At 34.8% G+C, this 24181-nt stretch overlaps 1 protein-coding gene across 1 annotated transcript in view; it reads left to right on the top strand.

Moving 5' to 3' along the window:
- VPS13A (vacuolar protein sorting 13 homolog A) overlaps positions 1-24181 on the top strand; it is a 108213-nt gene that overhangs the window by 5835 nt on the left and 78197 nt on the right. Inside the window, exons 2-20 of the mRNA XM_066569822.1 lie at positions 2321-2364; positions 2885-2927; positions 3861-3956; positions 4244-4345; positions 5020-5129; positions 5387-5446; positions 6361-6420; positions 6631-6711; positions 7142-7199; positions 9140-9267; positions 9479-9585; positions 10218-10389; positions 10755-10817; positions 14594-14729; positions 15313-15407; positions 16202-16344; positions 17652-17853; positions 17932-18046; positions 20933-21069. Of these exons, the coding sequence (XP_066425919.1) occupies positions 2321-2364; positions 2885-2927; positions 3861-3956; positions 4244-4345; positions 5020-5129; positions 5387-5446; positions 6361-6420; positions 6631-6711; positions 7142-7199; positions 9140-9267; positions 9479-9585; positions 10218-10389; positions 10755-10817; positions 14594-14729; positions 15313-15407; positions 16202-16344; positions 17652-17853; positions 17932-18046; positions 20933-21069 (1952 nt within the window). The remainder of the gene's footprint in view (positions 1-2320; positions 2365-2884; positions 2928-3860; positions 3957-4243; positions 4346-5019; positions 5130-5386; positions 5447-6360; positions 6421-6630; positions 6712-7141; positions 7200-9139; positions 9268-9478; positions 9586-10217; positions 10390-10754; positions 10818-14593; positions 14730-15312; positions 15408-16201; positions 16345-17651; positions 17854-17931; positions 18047-20932; positions 21070-24181) is intronic.

Genomic DNA, 24181 nt, shown 5'->3' with positions numbered 1-24181 from the left:
AAACATTGTTTGTAAATGTTTAAAATAATCCTTACTCACTTCGCAGTATTTTGTTTTTGGAAGCATCTGGGTGGCCAAATTATTGTAGCTTGAGTTATTGTGCCTCTGCGGAACTGTGGCATGTGTTGGACTCTTGATAAATGAGAGGGAATGTTTACATAGCCATCAGTGAAAATGAAGAAACTCAACCCAGTTAAACTGTTTCATGTAGCCTTACAGTTTCCTTCTGAATGTTTTTAACATGATGCAACAGACCTGCAGAAGTTGCACTTCATGCCTGGTAACTTGGTTACGAACCTGAACCTTTGCTCTGGATACCATTAGAACTACTTGCCATGAATACAATTATAATTAATGATATCTTCTTGAAGAAGCAATCTGGGGTTTTTTTGGTGTTAAAATGGTCTCTGCAGAGTAAGCTTTATCAGGGGCTGATGTTAGCACATGTCAGATGTATACACTTCTACTGGAAAGTGATTATAAATTGCTGCAATGAATAAATTAAAACATTTAAACCTTCATAGTATTTTGTGAGTGCTATGGGATGGATGGATTAGTTTACCTGATCAGCTCTTCATATCAGTTCAACAACTTGAGCCAATTCTTCTAGTGTGTACGCTTTTGAGATTTGGGTCCAGTTTCCCAAAATTGGTGGTACTTTGAACAGTTGTTGATTACCATTAGCGCTATATAACTGCAAGAACATTCTTGAAATTGGAGCTCCTATTTCCCCATACATTTTGCTATTTCTAACATACATCCCGAAGGAAAAGTATTTTTGGTCAATTCAATCTTTGTTTGCAACCTCAAGTTGTATTCCTTTCCAGGCCTGTAATCTGCTTCTGGTTTCTGGAATCTCATTTATGTTCCTGCTCAGCTGTATCAGATGTCTGTTCCATGTGCATGTGTTAATGCTATACAACTAGTTTGAAAGTAACCATCACAGAAGCTCCATTCTTCTTGTAGATTTTGCAGAAGACATTTCATTGGACTATGTGCATGTTTAAGTTATGAATTTTCTGGTGCAAGTATTCCTTTTGTTATGGCAAGTGTTTAATGTAAAGTATATTGTAAAACTGATCTTGCAATTTAAATTTTCTTTGTTCACAGTATACTGAATTTCTCTCCTTAAAAATTAGATTACTGAAATACTTCCTGTGAATTTTTGTAGGCCTATAAATAAAACTGGCAAGAATAACATCTTTTGAGGGCTAAAATTCCACTCACATTTACTGTTGCTAGATTTCTACAAGGATAGCAAAACAGATGGTTGAGGAAAAAGAGGCTAACTTTAGATTTCAAAATGGGTTCTTACAAAATTGAGACAGGGTTTTCCAGCATCTTTACTTTGAGTAATTTTAGTTTATTTTCATGGACATGCAAGCGCCATGAGACAATCTTGGATATTATTTTGTGAAATGATTAATCATCTTTCATGGTCTTAATCATCTTTCATGGATATTTGATATGCAGGCTGTGGGTCTCTCCACAGTAGAAGTTTTGGGAGCCATAGGTCATGGACCACTGGGGGTGCCCCACTGTGAAGGGGAAGGAACACCAAAAATTTGTAGATACCTGTGGTCAAAAAGGAACAGCAGAAGTTAGTGTGTCTGTAAAAACTTAAGAAGTTTTGTTAATAAATTGTACACACAGTGTGGAAGTTGGTGTAAATTAGTCCCTTATAGTATAAACACGTAGTAGTAAGTCTTGGATAAGGGATGGGTGAAAGAGAGGAGAGACACACAGAGATTAAAGTGTGGTACAGAGAAAGAAAGGAAGGAGCATCGGCAGTCCTGACTCCAGCATCAGTGCAGCGGATGGAGTGTCCAGGGTCCTGGGGCACATGTGTGTTCAGGTTTGATTCTGGGTACCTTTACACAGTTAAGATTTCTGTGCTGTGGAACTAATTTGCTTGTTTACTGTGCAGAGTTATCATTTGCAGTTTGTTCTAGACCTTTCTGGAAATGGGTCAGAGATCTTCCCTCCATACTGGATTTAACTTAGGTTGACAGTCTATGCCTACTTCTTGACCTCATTCCTTGATCTATGCTTTATTTCAGGAGCCAGAACAGAGACCTTTGTCCCAGAGGAGTTCTGGCTTATGTCTGTATGGCTACCTTTTCCTGCCACATCCCATTTTTTCTCATGACATGTTCTTACCAACTTGGTTGACTCCATTGCTGTCCTTCATTTGTGTTTGAGACGTACATTAGGCCCCTTGTCTTCTAGGCTTCTGTAACCCACTGATTCAGACTTTGGGACTTGCAGTGTGTACTACTTTGCTTATTCCAGTTTTTCTTGTTGGCTTCTTTTCTTTTAGGAGCTGTAGCACTGAAAAATCTGGAAATTAAAGAAAATGCACTGGTAAGCTAGTGAAAATTACAATAATACTTGCAAAAATTATTCCTGAGCTATGTTTTCTGTGTTTAATGGGCTTAATGGGTTTATTGTGCATTTTTTGATTCTTATTTTAGAGCACACTTTCTTTTAAGTGAAGGCTTACTGACTTGCTTTCTCTGCACTTATATAGATTATTTGATTAATTTGAGATTAAATTTAAAGGGCAAAGTGTATACATTTTTTACCCTCTAAGAGAGCTCTCAGCAATTGCTAAAGGAATGTGCTTAGGTCAAGAGCAATACTGAAAGACCTTTTTTTTGCTATAGCTCATGAAGCTAGAACTTTGTTTTTGGGAATGTATTTAGCCTAACATAGCATAACAGTCTAAATTGGTAACCAAATGCTTGCTTATCCATTATACTGACTTTTTTTTTTTTTTGGTTGACAGGTAAGTTTGTTAAGGTTATCATGATGCCTTTTCCTGCATTGGAACATATCACAAGTTGCTGAATTGAGCTTAAATTTCTAAACCTCTTTCTTTCAGAGTCAGTTGGATGTGCCATTTAAAGTTAAAGCAGGACATATTAGTAAGTTGCATTTTATCTTGTACATATGCAGGAGTTTCTATAAGTACTACCTTTCCTTGAAGGTGGCTTTAGGCATCCTAAGCAAGTAATTTCCATATATTTGTTGATTTATATGTATACTTTGTGCACTCTGAAGTTGTCTCTTCTGAAAAGAAACTTTGAGGAAGCTCCTTTCAATAAAGTATACTGGAGTCTTGTTTAATCATCTCAGTATTAATGAGAAAATAGCCCAACACAGCAAAGATGAGCAATTGGGCAGGACTGGATCTCGTTCCTTGTCTTAACAAGACTCCACAACTGATTTTTACCTTTCACTTGCCTTTTCATCTCCTTCCTTCCTTGTTTTTGCTAAAATAAAAAGTTTTCTTGTTGAAGTGTAAAAGTTTTAAAAGTTTTAAAAGTTTTCTTGTTTTCTTGTAAAAGTGGTTTCTTAAACTAAACTAAGTCTAAAGCCATATGCTTCCTTTAAATCGACCCTGGAATAATGTGTTTTCTGTGACTGATTTAGTATTTTATTAAGCTTTGCACTTGGGAGGAACTTAACCTCATGATCCCTGTGTTCACAAAACCTAGTATTTAGCTGACTGATGATGTGTGAGCTGCCCATGTGCTTTTCTTATTTCTGAAGATGCTGCAGTGGATTTTCAAGGAGGAAGACATTGCTGTTAAGAGGGAGGAATGTATTTCAAGGAAATAAAGAAAGTCTGTAGACTTGATAGTTCTACTCGCAGAAAAACATCTCATGTTTTTTGTGTATTGTGTAAGAAAATACAACTCAACTGAGGCATCTTTTGCCTCAAGAGCACTGGGGTAATTTCTGTCCTGTATAATAATTTTTAAAGAGATTTTGTGTTTAATATCAATTATCTTTGCATTTCTTTTCCAGCCAGCTATTTAATTGTATACTTCAACCTTTTTCTTTTGTGTTTGTAGGTCAACTTAACCTACAGATTCCATGGCAAAACCTTTATACTCAACCTGTTGAGGCAGTCCTTGATGGAGTTTATTTGCTTATTGTGCCCACAGCCAGTAAGTTAATGTATAGGAAGAAGTGACTATGGATTGGTGGGGTTTCAGAATTATCTGGAATGGGTTTATACTGTGTTTCTGAGCTTTATTCTTAGTAGATACTTTTAGCAATTACAGTTAAATAATGGGGTGGAGTGAATAATAGGTTTCATAATCTAATTTTTTTGCTATGTAACTGTTATATGTAACTGTTACAAAAACATAAAAATTACAGCTTTTGAAACAGTATCTTTAAAAAATATATATAAGGCTTTTTGGTATTATGCATTTTTACTTTATGTGTTTAGCCATAAAATATGATGCTGAAAAAGAAGCCAAGCAGTTCTTGGAAGCAAGACAAAGGGAATTGCAGAGAATAGAAGAAGCAAAGCAGAAGATAGCTGACCAAGGTAAAGGTGGGAAAAGCTAATGAAAGTGATGCTGCTTCTTTCTTTACTTCAATCCAGAAAGATGCAGATATTGTCAATGTCTTCTAGATTCTTGCTTTTTCCTTGTTGCTTAAAAACCTATTAGTTATGGTTTTTTAGGTATAATTGCCATCAGTATTGCAGAACCAGCATTCATTCTGAAAATAAAAAGTTTTGAGCGTTGATGTGATCTGATATAAATTAGGCTTTTGAAATACTGCTTTTTTTATCACATGTCATCTGACATTTTCTTTCCTCTTTCATAAGAAAGAGTTTGTTTCCAGTGTCAAAGCATTTTTACCAATACAGCTTTTTAAAGGTTTGTTACAATTTGTTCTTCATTACATGCAAATTCTAATCTTTTTAAATTCAACTTCTGGTACTTCCAAGAAGTATGACTTGCTCCCTTAGAGTATTGGTGGGTGCTGGTCATACTTTGAACTACCTGATTCTTCACTCTGCAGCTAGTAAAGTTAGGAAACCACCTGATCTGAGAATGTAAATGTTGTAGATTATGCAGAGCAAATATGTTTCTATACAACTAGAGTATAATATAAGAGAAAACACTTAAGCTAAATGTATTGTGTTATTGTTTTGTCCAATTTAAAAAATATTGGAATGTAAACAAAATATTAAATTGTTTTCCTTTAACATAGATAAAGTAAAAGAAGAGAAACAAGACACTTTTGTAGAAAAGCTAGTTACTCAGGTCATCAAGAATCTTCAGCTGAAAATTTCCAACATCCATATTCGCTATGAAGATGATGTAAGTGCTTTTGTATATCTTACCATAAGTGGTTGTGCACTGTAACATGAAATTGGGAACCTGTCTGATTTCTTCTAGTTGCTTTTTATGTTGAGAGAATACTAGTAAAGTTGTGGACTTTTATTAGTTTGATAAAAAAACCCAAACAAACTGAAAAAAAGCTTGGACAAAATGTAAAGATACTTAAATTCTTAGCCAAATATATGCTTATAGAGTATGAAATAATTATTTTTTTGTATTTTCCTGTGTTCTATTAGATCACAAATCGTGATAACCCCTTGTCATTTGGGATTTCACTTCAGAATCTAAGTTTGCAGGTAATGTTATTTCTCACTTTTTATCTGAAAAACATGTTAATATATACCAATTGGTGAAGTTGTGCTTTTGTGTGTTGTGCTTTCTGGTAGCATACAGTCTAATGGAAAATACACCTGTAATTATCAGCAATGTACAATGGTATGGTTTCCAATACACTTTACTATATTTGGGCTGTTCATCTGAATATTTTACTGAAACTGACTTGAGCTCCAAGAAAGGAAGTTACTGCCTGATAACAGGAAGTGGTGGGAAAGGAAAAAGAAAAAAAAAAGATGACATATTTTTAGCTCAACTGGAGCTAATTTTTTTTTGATCTGTGAACTGCACTTTAAGGTGCTTAGAGTAGTAATCACAATTTTTTTCTGGAAGACCATGTAGCAGGATCAGTATGTTGGTTGCTGAGTTGCTCTGATTCAGTAGTTTTTGCTGTCTGCTCGTTTTAAAGAAAATATGTCCTAAGTAAATATACTTTCTTGAATGAAATGCTGGTTTTGTGAATGCTTATTCCTAGCACATTAAAGGGTCTTCTTTGGGCTCAAACTAAAATTGATTGCTTCCAGAATTATAAATGAATTCTGTCCCTTGTTTATCTCTGTCCAAAGAGCCTGTCAAAAAATATTACTGGTGTAAAGGAAAAAAGTTTCCAATAATGAAAGCAGAATCTTAGAGTACCTTTGGTTCTTGTGTGCAGCCTATCAGAGTACATACATGTACATATTTTTGGAGGAAGTAGCCTTTTCAAGCTTTCACTTAAAATAATGCATTAATCATCTTAAATCAGAAGATCGTATTCCATTATTTTCCATGGCATTTAATTACGATGATGTTACTGTCATTTTTTGTAGTTTGTTTCAGTTGTAACATGTTGGTGAATTATAGATACTGGAGTATTTTTGTTTAATTCTCATTTCAGACCTCAGATAAGAATTGGAATCCGTGTTTACATGATGAAACTGCCAAGTTGTTCCACAAGGTACAGTATAGAAAGTATGCTAAGAAAGACTTGCTAATAAAACAAGCTGCGTTAGAGTTTCAGAAAGTAAGATCAAGAAAACATGTAACTGTGTAGACTCTATAGCAAAAGTAACATTCTGAATATTTTTATTCATCCAGACTTTGTGAAATCCAAATTATTAATCTAAAACTTGTGGATACCAATACATATGTTCTGTTGTATTTTCAGCTTGTGCGACTGGATAACCTTTTTGCTTATTGGAATGTGAAATCAGAGATGTTCTACCACGGTGGTTGGGATGAATCATTGGTAAGATAGTGTGTCTAGTCTTCTAGTTGAAACTGGGAAGCAGAGAACATGCTTCACATTCAGGCCTACTTCTTTTTATGTCAATGTCCTGGGTAATTGTTTGTAACTAAAAGCTTTTTTAAGAAAAAACAGTATATGTTAAGGCTTTTATGTGATGGAAGTATAATGCTCATCTGAGAAAGTTAAAAAAGCCAGTCTTGTGCCAGTAACAGAATTTAGACACTTGACAGTCATCTTACCACTGTTCAGTGATTTTTATTAGCTAAATATAGACATATCATTCTGTTAAAAACATAGATGAGTATTTTGAATTTTGCTTTGAGTCAGAGGGATTATCTGAGAACTGTTTAAAAATGCCAATATTTTGTACTTTAAAAACTTTATCTGGAAATAGAAATGCAACTTACTGTTCACTCCATTGCGTGTGTAGGTTAACTTAAAACAGGGAGTTGCCAGCCACAACATGATTCCAGATGGTTATGATTTTGGTAAGTGTTATTTAATTGTAATATTAATTTTTAATTGTAATTTTTACTTCATCTCAGTGGCTGTCACTTTGGCTGTTACTCAGAAATCTTACTAAGGAGTGCAGTTTAAGCCTGGAAGAGTAACTGTGTTTCTGACTGTGAATACTGTATTGTTTAGGTATATAAAAAAAGTCTTGATAAAAGTGAGTCTTGAGTCACGTATCATTCTAATGGAATGTCGTAACATAGATTCCATTGTTAACATCTTTTGATTAATTCCTTTATTTAAGAAGTTTAGCAACAACATACGCACTGTGTAAGTTTGGTGAATTCAGATTAGTTTGAGTATGTTTTTGAGGTCACCTGCTTTATGCAAACTATCTTTCTTCCATGTGAGGTAGAAATAGTAATCACACAACTTTGAAACATTAATTTCTTTTTTTTTTTTAGTGGGAATATTGCAAGTTGTATTGCTTTGAGTATTACTTACTTAAGTCTGAAAATCACATTGGCATCACTCAAAAATGGTGATTGTTTGCTTTCCATTGCATGGAATCATGTGTATCTGTGTGACTGTTTAGAAACTGTTCACAAGTCTGAATGGCCTTGAAAGTGGCTTGTTCTCCAGCAGGAAAGTCCTCAGTTCACTATAGCCAGGGTTAAAAAGGGCACTGTCAGTTTTATGCTGCTACCTTCCCCTAAAAGAGTGGCTATGTTAACTGACAGAGAACTATCTAGTAATTTCTTCTGGTTCCTTACCCCTCTTTTTTGGTTGCTGGATTTGATTCTTTTTGCAAGAAAACAAGTATTAAACATTATAAATTGTTTAAGTCTTTATGTGGTAAGTTCAAAATGGGTATATGTAAAGCTTAGGATTCAAGATGTACTCTCTTAAAATTCAGCAGTGCCATCAGAGATACTGACCATGGTGGTGTAATGTGGTAAATGCAAATTTGGTCCCATTTGGGACAAGTCTTTAAAAGTCTAAAACTTTGATAGCAAGGTAATAAGCATGAAGTCTAATTTTATCACTTCATGTAAATAAACAAATATTATACTTAAATATACAAACAAATAAACAAACATTATACTTATATATAAGAACCATAAAAAAAAGAACTTCAGGAAGCTAAATACAGGGAGAAAATTAATTGAAATGCTACCATATACAGGTGTAGCTAAAAGTTTCACAGTTTTTTCTTGCAAAAATGCATGTTTCCACTACTATGAACCTTTCAGAGAATTTGGAATATTGGATATGTAGGTAATGTATCAGTATTTTTGCTGAGATGAAAGAAATCATATTTGAAAAAAATGATTTACACAAACTCAGATAATATAAAAATTCTTACTGTTGGATCAATTGCAGAAACAGATGAAAATATTGAACTAAACAGGGCTTCAAAAGCCTGATATTTCCAAACTGGAACAGATAAAATATTTCTGCCTCACTTTTATTTAGAATGCATATTGATTTTGTTCTATGCTTACTTGGGCTTCAAATTAGAAATATGGAGTGTTTGGTTTTAACCATTGCTGTGAGTATAATTTATCAAAGAGTAAAGCATTTGTAACGGCAACAACAACAACAAAATCTTAAGAAGTAAGAGTTCCTATAGTGAAATAAATGCTATATTTGGAACTGTCTTGTACTATAAGTGTATCAGAACCAAAAAAGATCCCATTTGTTATAAATGTAAACTATTTATTGAAACATCTGTATGTAATTCAGCGTACAGGAAAGTTTGTGGTGGTGCTCTGCAAAATTTGGTAAATGTTGCCAGAGTGAAACTGAAAATTGAGATTGTATTCTATTTTAAGTTGTGTTGGTGCAGTTCATGTTTTTCAAGTCCAGCATTCTAAAACTAATAGTCTGGCATAATTTAAGATAAGTATATGTATAATTTATTGCACTCTGAAATAATTTAATTGCACTTTTTATATCAACTTGTATTTTTTAGTATTCCGCCCCATTTCAGCTAAAGCCAAGCTTCTCATGAATCCTCGATCTGATGTTGACTTTTCATCACCGAAAATAGATCTAGATGTAAACTTACAGGATATAACTGTTGAATTCAATAAGCCACAGGTACCAGTTATTTTTCTGAAGTTATATGTAATGTAGTAAAAAAGTTAGTTTGCAAGAATTAAGAAAGGTAGTCTGAAATTTTATAGTGTACATGTAGAATCTATTAACTTAGTCTTGGTTTTTTTTGAAACTGATTTTCTCTTCAAAGAGAAGCTTGATAGCTGTTGTTCTCAGAAAGATAATAATGCTCAGTTTGAATTTGTTTGCCTAGTACTTCAGTGTTATGGAGCTACTTGAGTCTATTGATATGATGACTCGAAATCTGCCATATAGGAAGTACAGACCTGATGTTCCAGTGCACAACAATGCCAAGACATGGTAGGTAACCTTAGACTTTGAAAATAATTTGTTAGCTATTAACCTGAAATAATTGCCAAGGAATTGCTTCTTTCTTAAGGAGGTTAGAACTCATTTCATTCTGAAAGGAAGTATTTTGTTTTTAGAATTCTTTTTAAGCTAGTATTGTAGGAAGTTGATGAGGACCTCATCAAACCAAAACTGTGGACACAATATTTGAAAACCTGTGATTGCACTCTTAAAGACCATTATCAGGAACTTAAGTCTGAGAGTATTTTTGTGTCATAAATTTGTTTAGGTGAAAGCCCCCCTGTTATATGTTAGGTAGCTCTACAAAAACATAGCTATTACCTAAAAACAGGCAAACCTTTGCAACACAGATGGCAAGGATTTGATTTCTTTTCAGAAGATTCCTTAAAAATATACTTTTATTACTCTCACACATGCATGCATAGATTTGACAGCAATCTGTCAACTTTGTATGGGGAAAAGAGAGTAAAATTCTTAGATTTCTCGGCTCAGAAGTATGCTATTAGTCAGGGGATTTCGCTCTTGACAACTTGAATTTGTATTAAGTGAGAGTCTGCAAAGCCATAGGAGTCTTTTCAATATATGAAAAGAAAGATAAGCTATACATTTGTCTTTGCTTTTAGGTGGAAATATGTTATTGATGGCGTCCTTAAAGTAAATGTTCAACCTAAACTCCAAATGTGGTCATGGGAACATATTTCACATCATAGGAAGCAAGTGAAGAACTATAAAGAGTTGTATAAAACAAAGATAACATCAAAAAAACCTAGTGAAGAAATCTTAAAGTTGTTGGAGGTTAGTAACTTTCTGTTGAAGGCTTAAATATTGTTCATCTTGATACTTGTTCAAACTTAAATGTTAAGATGTTCCTTAATCGCTTCTAAGTTAAAATAAAATTTTCAGTGGCCGTATTTGCAACTTGTCACTACCTTTCTTTGTTAGTAGTATTAACAAATACATGAGGTGAATCTTTAAATTAGAAACTGCAAGAAAAACATCTTAAGCTGGTGTGCTGTTCTTTTTCAGGTTTGTTTTAAGTTTTCAGATTGAGTGAATTGAATTGCACGAATTGAAGTGCTTGCTGTTGTTTCCTGTAAAACTAAGCTGTGGAATGTAACAATTGTTGAATTGTCAAAAATAATGTCTCATCTCTCTTCTAGGAATTTGAAAAGACCTTGGATATTTTTAACATCACTTTAGCAAGGCAACAAGCAGAAGTTGAGGTAAAATTGCATCATTTAAATGAGTCTATGAATAACTGAAACATAAAGTTGTGGAGATTTTAGGCAGACGCCTTTTAGCTATGGTGATTGAATTGTGTACAATACAGTCTTTCAATTTTCCTTGTTCATGGTTTTTTATTATAAGGCATAGTTAGTTTTTCAGCTTGTAATTAAACAAAAATTAAATAACTCCATATTCTCTTCCTTCAAAATGAACTGATCTTGGATAAATCCCTTTCTGTTTCTGTTGGGAAAGCTCTGTGTGGAGAATGTGGCCAAAGGATGATGGAAGTTAAATGAAAACAGACCCAAAGCTGTCCCTCCTCACAGCAGCCTAGACTATTAGTTTATTCCTTTTTTTCATGAAACTGTGTTATATTGAGCGATCACCTGTACTATGTTGACTCTTTGAGAAGAGATGCAGTGTTTCTGTTGGCAAGTGTTACTTAGAGTACAGCAAATGCAGAATACATTTAAGAAGATTAGTGCAATTAGGCAAGATAATGTGACTTGAGTAGTTGCAACTAATTTGTTAGCCTTGGTTTTCCTATGGTAATGTACTGCTTAGTTATACATACAGTGTCTGAGTGTCTTTCTAGGTCACTGAAGTGAAATATTTGTAGTTTTCCTGAAAACTGTGATATTTCTCCATTAAGAATTAAGGCACCTAAAAGTAAGCAGAATAAGAAGTTTACAATCTGAAAGAAGACAGTAATTAATAATTAAACTTTATAAAGCTCAGTTACCGCTTGTGGCAGTGCTTGAAAGCAATTCGATTTTTTGTTTTGTTTTGGTATGTGAAGTATACTAAATATAGTATAAATGCAATTGCTCCAGTCACAGATATTGTGCTTCTAACTCAAAACTCTGAAGAGGAATCTGTAAACTTGATTTTTCCTTCTATTTGTCTGTATGTACACCCCCATTTGAATGCTTGTGTTCCCATTATCCAGGCTCTAACAGAACCAGAAGAAACATTCATGACTGTTCGCCTTCAGTTTGTCCAAACTGGAGTGCTTTTCAAGGGGTGGTTTTGGTTTAGTTCTCATTTGATTTTGGAATAGTCTTATCTTGTAGTGTATAATTTGTCTTGGTTTTATCTTTTTCCTTCAACTTTTTGCAAGTTGATGGAAATTCTGGAATATTTTCTATCTAGTTTTGTTCTTCCTTCCCCCGGTGTGATTTTGCTGCTTACAAAGGTAATGTCATATTGCATTCCTGAGTACCTTCAAATCCTGAGTTTTAAGATACATTTCTGTAACATTTAGAAGCAGGTTGGAAGAAAATGAATTTTCAGTTGTTTGGGCTTTTAGTCTTGCATTTGAAAAATGTTAGAAGTACATCTTGAAAGACGTGCTGGCTGATTATTTGAATATATTTCATAGTATTGAAAATCAGGTCACAGTGATTTTAAGTTGTGTTCTGTCTCCATCTATCTGCCAGGATGCATCTGTTGTGTTATTATCAGGTTATACCTGTGAAAAAGATTCAAAGGTCTTAGAAGAGAAAAATCTACTATTACTTCGGTATCCTGACAGTTAGCCTTAGGTCTGCCAGGTATTTAAAGGAGCACCCATTAGATGTGGGCTTAGTAAAGCCAGGCAAATGATCCTGCTGTTTGTGAAGCTTCTCTGTTTCTTAAAAGCATACCTAAGAGTTGACTTTCAAGGGCTTACTTTTATCTAGACCATGAAATCAAGCTCCTCAGAAATCACGTTCATGATCACAGTGCTGATTTTCGGGCAACTTTGTAACAGAATTTTATATTCCAAACCTCAGACCACTTTTACTTTTTTATCGCAAGTGTTTGAAGTACCAAATAGTAGCTTCAGTAGCTAAGCATCAAGTCTCTGTATCAGCTTGAGAAATGTTGTCCTTTCAACCTAGGGCAGACTTCTAGGATTTACTTCAATAAGAACGCAGGATAGAGTCATGGCATCATTTAGGTTGGAAAAGACCTGGAAGACCATGTTCAACTATTAACAGAAAATTGCTAAGTCTACCAGTAAACTATGTTCCAGAGCACCACATCTACGTGCCTTTTAAATACTTCCAGGGATAGTGACTCCACCATATCCCTGGACAGCTTGTTGCTTTGCTTGGCAACCTTTTCAGTGAAGATCCTTTTCCTAACAGCCAATAAAAACCTTCCCTGGCACAACTTGAGGCTATTTCTGCATGTTCAGCTGCTTGTTACTTGAGAGAAGTAACAAGAGGCTGACCTACCTGGCTACACCCATCTTTCAGGTAGTTCTCTCTTTTAGTCAAAATAGTTACCTTGCTGATTAAGCTTTAAGTCTCTGACTGCATTGATTACTTAACCAATGTAAATGGAGAAGAGAGAAAGTTCAAGAAGATTCTTCAGCAAATTTTTGTAGTTCCTATACTGCACAGATTTTTTTTTTCTTCATCTTTGCAGAAATGGCTTCTGTATGCAGTCTTTCTTTCCCTGGGCTCTGGTGCCTGCTTCTCCCTCAGACATGTGAAAGAGTCATAGCTTTAAACATCACTTATTCTACATGGCAGTTGTCCTTCAGCACCAACCCCTCAGTATCCCAGAAATCTGTAATCTCACAGATTTAACCATAGTTTTTCTAAGGCCTGTCCATTTTTTATTTGGGTCATTCACTTTGTAACATCTGCTTGCTGATATGGTAGCCTTTATAAAGGTTAACCTTTATAACCTTATAACCTTTACAAAGAGGACTTTTGATGACTTTTTTCAAGTTTCCTGTAGCTTTGTGTTGTTAAATTGACATTGTGCATCATCTCTCTGAGATGAATCAATAGTATAAATCCAGAAGCCTTTACATTTTTGTGGTGAGTTCTGCCTTCCTTTGTCCAATAGGTATGTAGATGTGACAAGTCCCTACAGAGTACTGATTTATAGTCAGCTGTTTTTTTTCCTAATTGTGTTGCAGAATGCTGACAAGGGATGTGATAATGTGAATGCTGAGAAGGGATTCCTCTCTCATTTCCACTAGAGTATCTTTAAATGTAGAGCTTATCTGCAACTGATTGTATATTTTTGGATTGTATTAGTCACAAAGAAAGTTAGTTTGTGTGGGTCACTATAATTCTGAGAACAAATTTGTCTCTTGGATCACTTGATGTTTGTTTGCCATCCCCATGACAAACTTTCAGTGATCAATTTTGGATGTAGTCTACACTTCCTTTGAGGATCCAGTATTGGAATCATCACTGCCATCAGATGGGGCATCCTACACTAGTTGTGGAAATAATGAGTGTGGGAGGAGGGAGGGCTTCCTTACTATTTTAACTATATATATCACATGCAGGAATAGTTAGAGTAAATACTCTATTATGAGAGTAAATACTTTTTTAATTGCTTTGGGTATCCATCTTGAAATGAAAAATATAGGGCTAATGTAAAATTTGGCCTGTGATGGCTATTTAATTGCTTATATATGTATTCTAAATTATTCTTTAGAAAAGCATTGCATATAATTTTGCGGGTATTTTTATGGTGAAAGCTGGAGAGAAAATCTGCTATGTAAGAAATGTTTATTGACCTTTTATATGCTCTGTTCTTTCTTAAAGGTGGTTGTTATTATGCAAAATAAAATTGGTTCAATAATGCACTGTGTATTTGAAAAAGTGACTAGAAGGGAAACTAAATAAAATATTTTGCCTTTTTAATGCTTGTCTGATGATCTTTTGATATGTTAGAGTTGCTCTGGGTCTATATTTTTCTTAGGAAAATGAATAAAAAAGCATGAAGAAAATTACTTACCTGAGTCTTTTTTAAATTTAAGGCAGCTAAGGCTGGATTGAAAATCTACAGACCAGGAGTAAAACAGGATGATGAAAATTCTGGTGGCTGGTTTAGCTGGATATGGAGCTGGTCGGGTAGAAAAAAGGATGAAAAAAACCAAGAAGTAAAGGGTTCAAGTATGATAATTTACTGGTATTCTTTTTGTTACTAGGAATCTATTAGAGTCCTAGGTATCTAGCAGTGGAACTTGTTATCAAATTGTTACTGTATACATTTTCTCTTAGCCTTTTCTTTTGCTGATATAATTGTTAATTGCATGTAACAGAGGTTGTACAATTTTACGACTCCTCCATAGTTCCTTCTGAACTGTGTTCAATACAGTGGAAGTTAATGGAATGTAAACAATTTTACTTGCATTTATTTTAAAATTTGCGTATTTCATGCAATGTATGTTGGATATATGAGGCACCTTGTAAAGATTGTGGAACATAGAAAGTTAATCACAAAGGCTGCTTCTGTTGTTAGCAAGATAGGAAATAGAATATGTAAGGAAAAAATTATAAGAGCATTTTAAAGCATGCTTTAGATTTGTAAGACTTGGCTTTAAACCCCAGGGTATTTTCTTTTACTAATTCAGGACAGTAATGTTGACAGTATCTACTCTTTTTGTAGAGCTACCAAGCACAGAAAAGTGTACAACAGTATTTGCATTTTTCAGATATCTATACTCAGTTTAACTAACCTCTTGAAATGTGACAGGTCTTGAACAGCTGATGACACAGGAAGAGAAGGCTAAACTTTATGCAGCAATTGGATATAGTGAAACAGCTGTGGATCCAACCCTTCCAAAATCAGTAAGTCATAGCTGGCTATATGGTATAGCTTCATCTACTAACAAAACTCTCCAAAGATGATAGGAAATCACTTTTAAATTACTTGAAGCTTTGTCTCTATATTTGAATATTGTTCTGATACCTTTTTATGAAGTTACTGCATGCCAGTTTTCTGCATCCTTAGATGCAGTTTTAGTATAGCGGTTACAAAGCTTACTTTTGGATATTCTGAAGTAGTAAATAAATTTTTACTTGCTCTAACAAGAATAGGATCATAAATGTAGTGTATTGTAGTTTAAATATTGAAGTGTATTAATATATTATCTTACAATATTCAAAAGCTTTTTAAGAAAATGCACTAGGGAATCTTAATAAAGGTTCAGGAAGTGCACTGTAATCTAAAATATGAGTGATAGTAGATGAGGTAGAATAAGTGATTATATATTATATAAAGAAAGAGATGATTCAAGGATTGTACTGGGAAAGAGCAACATTTTGAACCATTCAGAAGTAGTCTGATAAATCCTCTTATTGTGAGATACCAAGGATGATATGATGAACTGCTTTCTACCTCTGCATCAGAGGGTCTTTTTCACAAAATTTGGTAAAGATATAAAAGACTCATATTTGTAAGGATACTCTACTCTTTAGTTTAGCCTGCCTCTTTGTAGACTTTTACACCAGCTATGGTATGAGCTATGCAAAAAAGCAGTAGTTTCAAACTTAGTTGTAGCTTTCATCTCTTCATAAATTGTATCAAGATGGATATTAATGTATTTTATACTCCTATGTTGTTGTTTTTTTGGCATGTCTAGTATGAAGCCATGAAGTTCTCTGTGAACTTATTAAGCATGTCGATATCAATAAGAGAAAACAAGCAAACTCCTAAGCTAATAGAATTTGCATTAACTGACTTGAGTACAGTATTTACCCAACGACCAGGTGCACAAGCAATAAGGTGAGCTTTCTCTATCAAATTGGTTTTGCCTCTCATGAAATGATGATGATGACTAGTAGGCATTTTAAGACTGTGTAATGATATTTAAGTGTCATTCCTTGTGCAGTCTGGAGTGGAGTTGTTCTGTGACTGAGGGATAAATCATGGATACTCTTCCCATGATTGAATTCTCTGCATCTCCAGAGCTTTTTGTTCTAATATGGATATGCTCCTTTTTTTTCTTTTTCTGTTTGCCATTGTTATGTGCAAACAATCCAGTTACAAACTTGTTATTTGCTTTGAAAAGCGACTGTTAAGTTTCCTTTTGAAACTTAACCTGAGCAGGGTGATTTTGTAACCACTTGTTTGTGGGCATTTAACATGATGGAAAAGTTCTTGTGTTCCCAGTTCACTTTTGGATTTGTGGAAGAAAGATGTAACTGATGATTTTTCCTTTGTTTTATGCTCTCACAGTAGGTGGTGAAAAGCATCTAGTGAAATATTTCAATTTTATTTCAAATGCACTTAAAAATTCTGGGAGAAAGTAACCCTCCTCTTTTAAACCTTGTTCCCTCTACTTTGAGATGTGTATAATATATGTATAATACTAAGATACTATTGATCTTGATTAGTTTTATGTAGAATTTTTTCTAAGGTTTTGTGTCTTTGTTTTCTGTTGGTACTCTTGTGCATCTAAATGGCCCTGACAATCCTATTGTACTAAGAAAAAGGGAAAAAAATACATTTTTTACAGTGAAATATTTTTCTTAGAGTGTTTGGAGATAAAAAAATTTTCAGCTGAGAGCTGTTACAGAGGCGGATAGCATTTTGGGGGAAAAAAAAAATCCAAGTCCTAAAAAGTACCTCTTGGAGTAATTAGATGATTTATCTTTGTTTTTTTCACTTCTCTGCGCCAGAACCATTTTGTCTCTGCTGTATGTCTGTTTCCCACTATAAATACACCTTCTAGTTCCTGAAGTCACACTAAAGAATTCTCATTTGAATTCTGCAACTTTGCAGAATCTCTTACCTGCCCTGACACCTGTCCTCATGAAAAGTGTATGAAGGAAGTAACTTAGATGCCCTTTTGTATTTAGACAGGGGCAGCTAATAGACACAAAAGATAATGAAATGGAAAACAGATAACACATGGATGTATGTATTAAATCCTTAGAATAAGCTATTTATAGTTAAGGTAGGGTAGAAACATATTGTGCTGGTTTGTGTTTTATTTTTTTTTTCCATCTAATTTTTTATACTCTTTCTATGTAATTGTACTTAGCCAGATGGATATTGCATCTGAACAGTCTGCTTACATTTCTGTACAGGTTTGAAACAAAAATTACCTCACTTGAAGTTACAGGCGTGTCTCAAGAAAAGTGTACACCCCGCCTCCTGTCTTCTCGAACAGTCTATTCAGATGACAGTACCTCACTTCTAAGCATAATGTTTGAGACTAATCCTTTGGATGAGAAAGCAGATCAGAGGATTAGAATAGAATCACAACCACTGGAAATAGTATATGATGCAGTAAGTAAATATTTGAATATGTTATAAATAGTCAAAAATCCTACTTAATAGTAAATTTACCTTTTTTTTTTTTAACAGATGACAGTGAATAACTTAGTGGATTTCTTTAGACCTCCAAAAGATGTACATTTAGAGCAATTGACATCGGCAACTCTGATGAAGCTTGAAGAATTCCGTGAAAAAACATCAACAGGCAAGTGCTGCATACTCTTCTCACAACACACTCAGACAAATTTTAGATTGTAGGAGTACTGAGTGTATCTTTCTCTATGGAGATGTGTGCGTCCAAGTCATAGCTTTCTAACACCCAAATAAGGTGTTTACCACCTGCTCAGTTAGCACTATTTGCTATCATAATTTCATCTACATGATGCTTCTTTAAGGAGTGTCTATAGTGAGTGGTTCAGAAGAAATATGAAGAGCATATGTACCTTAGCATATGTATTTTTAGCATATGTACCTTCCTAACACACCACCTAAATAAGTTGAATTATTCTATCTTATTGCAGTATGTTTATTCTAGGTATTGAATAATTTAATGTTTATATCTCTTTTAACTTTTTCTACCTGTAGAAATATTTGTAAAATATGCTCCAAAGCCATAGATAGTCTTTCAGTATTTTTTACTCCATACAGAGTTAAAAGAGTTTGTTACATCTTCTGTTTTGTTCATCTGATATGCAGAAGGCCTTAGTTATTTAATACTCCTGAAATACTGATTCTGAGATATTAATCCTCTAAGTTAACCTCTGAAACCTTTTCAGATTTCTTTTTTTCTCAGGAAATTATGCCTTTGTATAGGTGTTTTTGATTTTCTGACTTCCTTGATGAATATTGATTTTGATTCGGATTGACTCAGTTCAAGTTATATTAACTGTATTTATCTGCTTTTCAGCTCATCAGTTCTACAGCCATTACACTAGTTTTCATTTCATCCTGTTTATCTTTAGAGATCTTGTATTTTAAGATATGAATGCAAATGCTGAATACTGTGAAGACTAACACTGAGATCTGTGGACTTAATTTGTTCCAGTAAGGATGTCTGAGGCTTTGTAAATCAGAGATGTGTCCAGCATAGTGTCCTGTCTCTGTGGATGGGAGTGGATGCAGAGGGGAGATATTATATATAAATTATTTTTAAAAGGAAAAAACAAACAATGGATGTTTTCTTAAACCTCTTATAATTTCATAACCTATTAATAATTAAATTGTAAATATAAAAAAATCTGAATACTGAAGTGATAAAGATTTTAAGAAAACTCAAGCAAAAAGTTTATTTGATTGCTTCTATCAGGCTAGTACTGGGAGGGAAATCAAGCTTCAATGGTATTTTTATTCATTGGTTCTTCTTTGAGTGAACTGTTTAAGGACTAATATCAGATTAACCAGAATTATGTGGATCAGCTTGCTTGTCTTTTCTTTCAGAAATTTCTTGAGCAATATTGACCATATTGATACAACAGCTCATTGTTGATTTCCAAGATGAAATTTTATTTGCTTTATATATAATATGCTTGGTTCTCTGCTCATTAGCACCAAAACTAGTGGTGTTGATCATAATTAATACTTTGTGGAAATATGAAATTGTCCTCTGTGTTTATTACAGTTGAGCATATCATTACTGTAGAGGTCTATCCAATACTGTTTATACCCTCACAAGAATGCCATGTTGTCCAGAGTAACCTAAAACCTTGTTCCAGTCACAAATGAAAAATTTGATGATAATGTCTCAAAATATGCGGTACACTGCTTGTAAAATCTTGTCTGAGTTTCACAGAATTGCCTGTGAAAAAAGATTTGATCTGCAGAATATTCTGATGCAGGGGACTATGCTAAGCTCAGAGGTAGAATAAGAAAAATGGAAACATAGAAGTATAATTAATATGTTCAGACCTGCAGTCCTCAAGAGTGAGTTCTTAACACTTCTCTTTGAAGCAATAGAAGGTAGCTGGAAAATATAGGGGAACTGTGAACTGCAAAATTGAAGGAACTTGCTACGCTGGAGTAGTTATGATTTTCAGCATTAAAAAATATTAAAAAAGCTTGGTTTACCAGAGCTCAGTTTATGGATTCTACTACATTTTTCCCCAAATAAAAGAAACAAGAAAATATTTACTTGGCCTTTCTACATCTCTCAAATTCAACTAGCCAGTGCAAACTGATAAAATCCTGCTCTTCTTGTTACTCCAAGTTGTTTTGTCTTGCAAATCCTGAAATGTAGTTGTCATCCAGTACTTTACTGACCAGCCCAGCTCTCTTCTGACAGGGCAACCTTTGATAATGTAGCAGATTTAATTGTTTTCTTAAACATGACAGTAAACATGATAGTGTTTACTGTCATGTTGTTACCTTTGTAATTCATTGTCTCTACTTCTGTGGTCATCAGCTTGTTGTAAACGGTAGATATTTAATGAGTTGTGGTTGCATCATAAGGCAGTTTCCAGATCTAACTTGGAGCAATACCATTCACTCTTCAGCTGAGCGAAAAAGCAGAATTTGATCTCAAATCTTATGAATGTCTGATTTTCCCAACTTGCATGATTTTTAAACTTAATTTTTGTAAGATCATATATTTGCATATCTTTGGTGTCTCATGATGGAGATGTTTGTCAGCAGTTAGTGTAAACCTGGGTATCTCAGTATCAAAAAACACTAACAGTTTGACTAGTGTAGTTGGATACTCCAAATAAGAAATTCCAGAGCAATTAAATTTCTGAATCTGTGGAACATAGTGGGTTAATTCAGTAATTTCAAAGTTGCAGTTCACATTCCAGTTCTTCTCTAATTTCATCTCTGCTCAGTGGGAAGTATTTTTGAGTTTGCATATGTCACATTGTTGTCTATACTTGTCAATTAGCACTATTTGCTATCATACTTTCATCTACTTGATGCTTCTTTAAGGACTATCTATAATGAATGAAAGAAGAAATATGAGGCACATATATACCTTAATTATTTAGCATATAGAGTTTGTTTAAAATTAGATCTGATTTTCTTTTTGTCACTTTCTTTTAATCCTGCAGGTTCTGTATGAATTTCTTTTGTTTGTTTGTATTTAATAATTGTACTATTTTTTCAGGATTGTTGTATATTATTGAAACCCAGAAAGTCCTTGACCTCAAAATAAACCTCATGGCTTCATACATCATTGTTCCACAAAAAGGATTCTATGACCATACATCAAATTTACTGCTTCTGGACCTTGGTAGCTTTAAAGTATGTATTTACGTAATAAAGTAATTTACCAAAAATAATAATTCAGGTTTTTACCTGATTTACCGTTTCTTAATTTGAGTTTTATGGTTGTGAAGAGTACCATAGTACTTACACTTACAAGAGTAAGAGTACCTCTTGCAGTTTATTTATTAGGTATTTATTTTAAAGTGCTTTCTAGTCAAGGCAAAAGTTACTGAACTCTTCTCAGCAGATTTGTTCAGTGCAAAAGAATTGCTAGAAAATACTCCTTCCCTAGCATGAAACTACTGTTGATACTTTGAACTGTTATGTGGAAAATGTCTAGTAATTTTTTACATTGCCTTACAATATAAAATAGTGAACTTCTTTGTTACATGATTAAATGGTATTCTTATTTTTCATATTATTATTACTTACCCTTTAATCACTGAATTTACTTTAAAATGAGAAAAGTAAACATACTGGCAATTTTTAAGATAATTTGGATGAGATTGGGGGTATGTTTGAGATAATGATTTATCTTTTTGACTTTTCCCTTGCATGAGGTATGTAAAATTATAATTTATCACTATAAAAAAGGAATAGACTTTGAAATAAAATAGAAGAGACTTTGTTATTAGCAGTCTTCTTCTTACTCACTGATGAACTTGTTTACTTCAGGATAAATGATCTTACATACGTACAGGCAATTTACTTTTTATTTACTTGTATTCTGAGTAAAATTGGTTCTGCCACTTAGTATCTGTTTAGATTGCTGTCTGCTTTTTAGCAAAAATTTGTTTCAAATCCTAAAATCTTGCTAATGAGAATAAGTTTTCTATGTAATTTCCACATAATTACTTTCTGAATGTGTGATTTCAGCTTGAATTATAGAATGGTTTGGCTTGGAAGAGATCTTTAAAGGTCATTGAGTTTAACCTCACTGCAATGAGCAGAGACATCTTTAACTAGATCAGGTTCCTCAGCCACCTGTCGATCCTGACCTTGAATGTTCCCAGGGATGGGGCGTACGCCTCCTCTCTGGACAACTCGTGCCAGTGTCATACCACTTTCATTTTAAGAAAATTCCTTATATCTAGTCTATATCTACTCTTAGTTTTATGGTGTTACCCCTTGACTTGTCAGAGCAAGTTCTGGTAAAGTCTGTTACCATCTTTCTTTTTGGCCCACTTTAAATACTGGAAGGCTGCTGAAAAGTCTCCCCAGAGCCTTCTCTTCTTCAGGCTGAACAGCACCAACTCTCTCTGCCTTTTTCTTAGAAGAGATGTGTTCTGTCCCTCTGATCACTTTTCTGGGTCTTCTGTGGACCTGGTCCCACAGGTTGCAGTACTCCAGGTGAGGAGCAGAGTAGAGGGCAGAATCCTCTCCCTTGCCCTGCTGGCCACACTGCTTTGGATGCAGCCCAGGATATGTTTGGCTTCCTGAGTGCACATTGCCAGGTATCATCCAGCTTTTCATCCACCAGCACTCCCAGGTCCTACTCCATAGAGCAACTCACAATCCCATTGTCAGCAGCCTGTATTGATCACAGAACTACTGAATCACTTAGATTGGAAAAGACCTTAGGATCCTTGAGTCTGGCCATTAACTCAGTACTGCCAAGTCCACCATTAAATTATGTCCCTATGTGCCATGTCTATATGGCTTCTAAATTGCTCTGGATTCAGTGACTCAGCTATGTCCCTGGACAGCCTGTTCTGGTGCATAGTAACCCTTTCAGTGAAGAAATGTTTCTTAATTTCCATTCTAAACCGTCCCTGCTACAACTTGACGCTGTTTCTGGATGTTCAGTTGCTTGTTTCTTGGGGTAAGAGGCTAACTACTGACCTACATCCTCAGACTCCTTTCGGGTAATTTCAAGGTAAGGACCTCGCTCTGCCTCCTTTTCTCCACACTAAAGAACCCCAGCTCCCTTGGCTGCAGGACTTGTGCTCCAGATCCCTTCCCAGCTCTTTTGCCCTTCTCAGGACATATTCCAGGACCCCAATATCTTTGTTGCTGTGAGGAACCCCAAATAAAGTATAGTATTCAAGCTGCAGCCTCGCCAGTGCCAACTACAGGGGAACAATCCCTCCCCTTGTTCTGCTGGCCACACTATTGCTTTTGTCCACCTGGATATTCACTGGCTCTCATTCAGATGGCTGTCAATCAGCTTGACCTGCTGCTCTCCTCCCTGAGCTATGTCACTGAGCAGAGGGATTCTCTGCTTAGGCACACCTCCCACAGGTGTGCTCACTGCTGCTGTCTGGTGTTGGCATAAGAGTTAGGCACATCCTGCAGCCTGGCACCTGGGTGGCAGCATGTTCCCACCAGAGCTCTGATGAGGTGCATCAGTCATGCTGCTGATTTGGTAATGGGCTGCTCCAGTCCAGCTGCAGGTCTGTGCAATAGGTCATGTTTAAAAAGAAGGTGTTGGATTGCTTCAGAAAGTAGAATTAGTGAAGAAGCTTGCTCTATGGATACTAAAAATTATGTGATCTGGTTGTAAATCCAAGTTATTTCAGTGACAGATAATTTCACCAGCTCTTCTGAGTATTAGTCATTTGTAGGGTTGGTACTTTGTAGTTGTTTGTGTGCTTGAGACAGCCTCCTAGATCTAATCATAGATCTAATAGCCTTTTCCACCCCATACAATATTACTCTTGGAAGTGTTACATAGAAGAACACGTTTCAAATTCAGACTTCAGTGTGCGTGGCATTTTTTTCCTGAAGTGGATGAGTAATTTTTGTAGTCAATGTGACTCCTAGATTGGTTCCTCTGATTTAATAGAATTTAGAAATACCATAAGAGAAAATTTAGTTGCCTCTCAGGATATGATTAGTAGTTCTGTATTCACTTCGAGTGACATGTGCTTGAGTGAGAGGTGGGTCGTTTGTTGAATGAGAACATTTAACACAAAACAAACAATCTTTTCCCTCAGTTGCATAGTGGAAAAGATCAAGCCCCAGGAGGAAAAATGGCATGTAAAATTAAATAGCATGTCTTAGTAGATAAATAGGGTTATTAATTTAGTCATTCTGAATTTGCATCTCCAAGTTATTTTTAATGTAGAAGTTACAATGGACTTGGAGTCCAGCTGTACTGAAAAATAAATGCTGTGTCTTAGATGCTAGTTTTTATACCTCTTTTAGT

Source organism: Molothrus aeneus, chromosome Z (assembly GCF_037042795.1).
Source record: "Molothrus aeneus isolate 106 chromosome Z, BPBGC_Maene_1.0, whole genome shotgun sequence".
In the NCBI taxonomy this organism is placed as follows: Eukaryota; Metazoa; Chordata; class Aves; order Passeriformes; family Icteridae; genus Molothrus; species Molothrus aeneus.
This window is presented reverse-complemented; position numbering and strand designations above follow the sequence as displayed.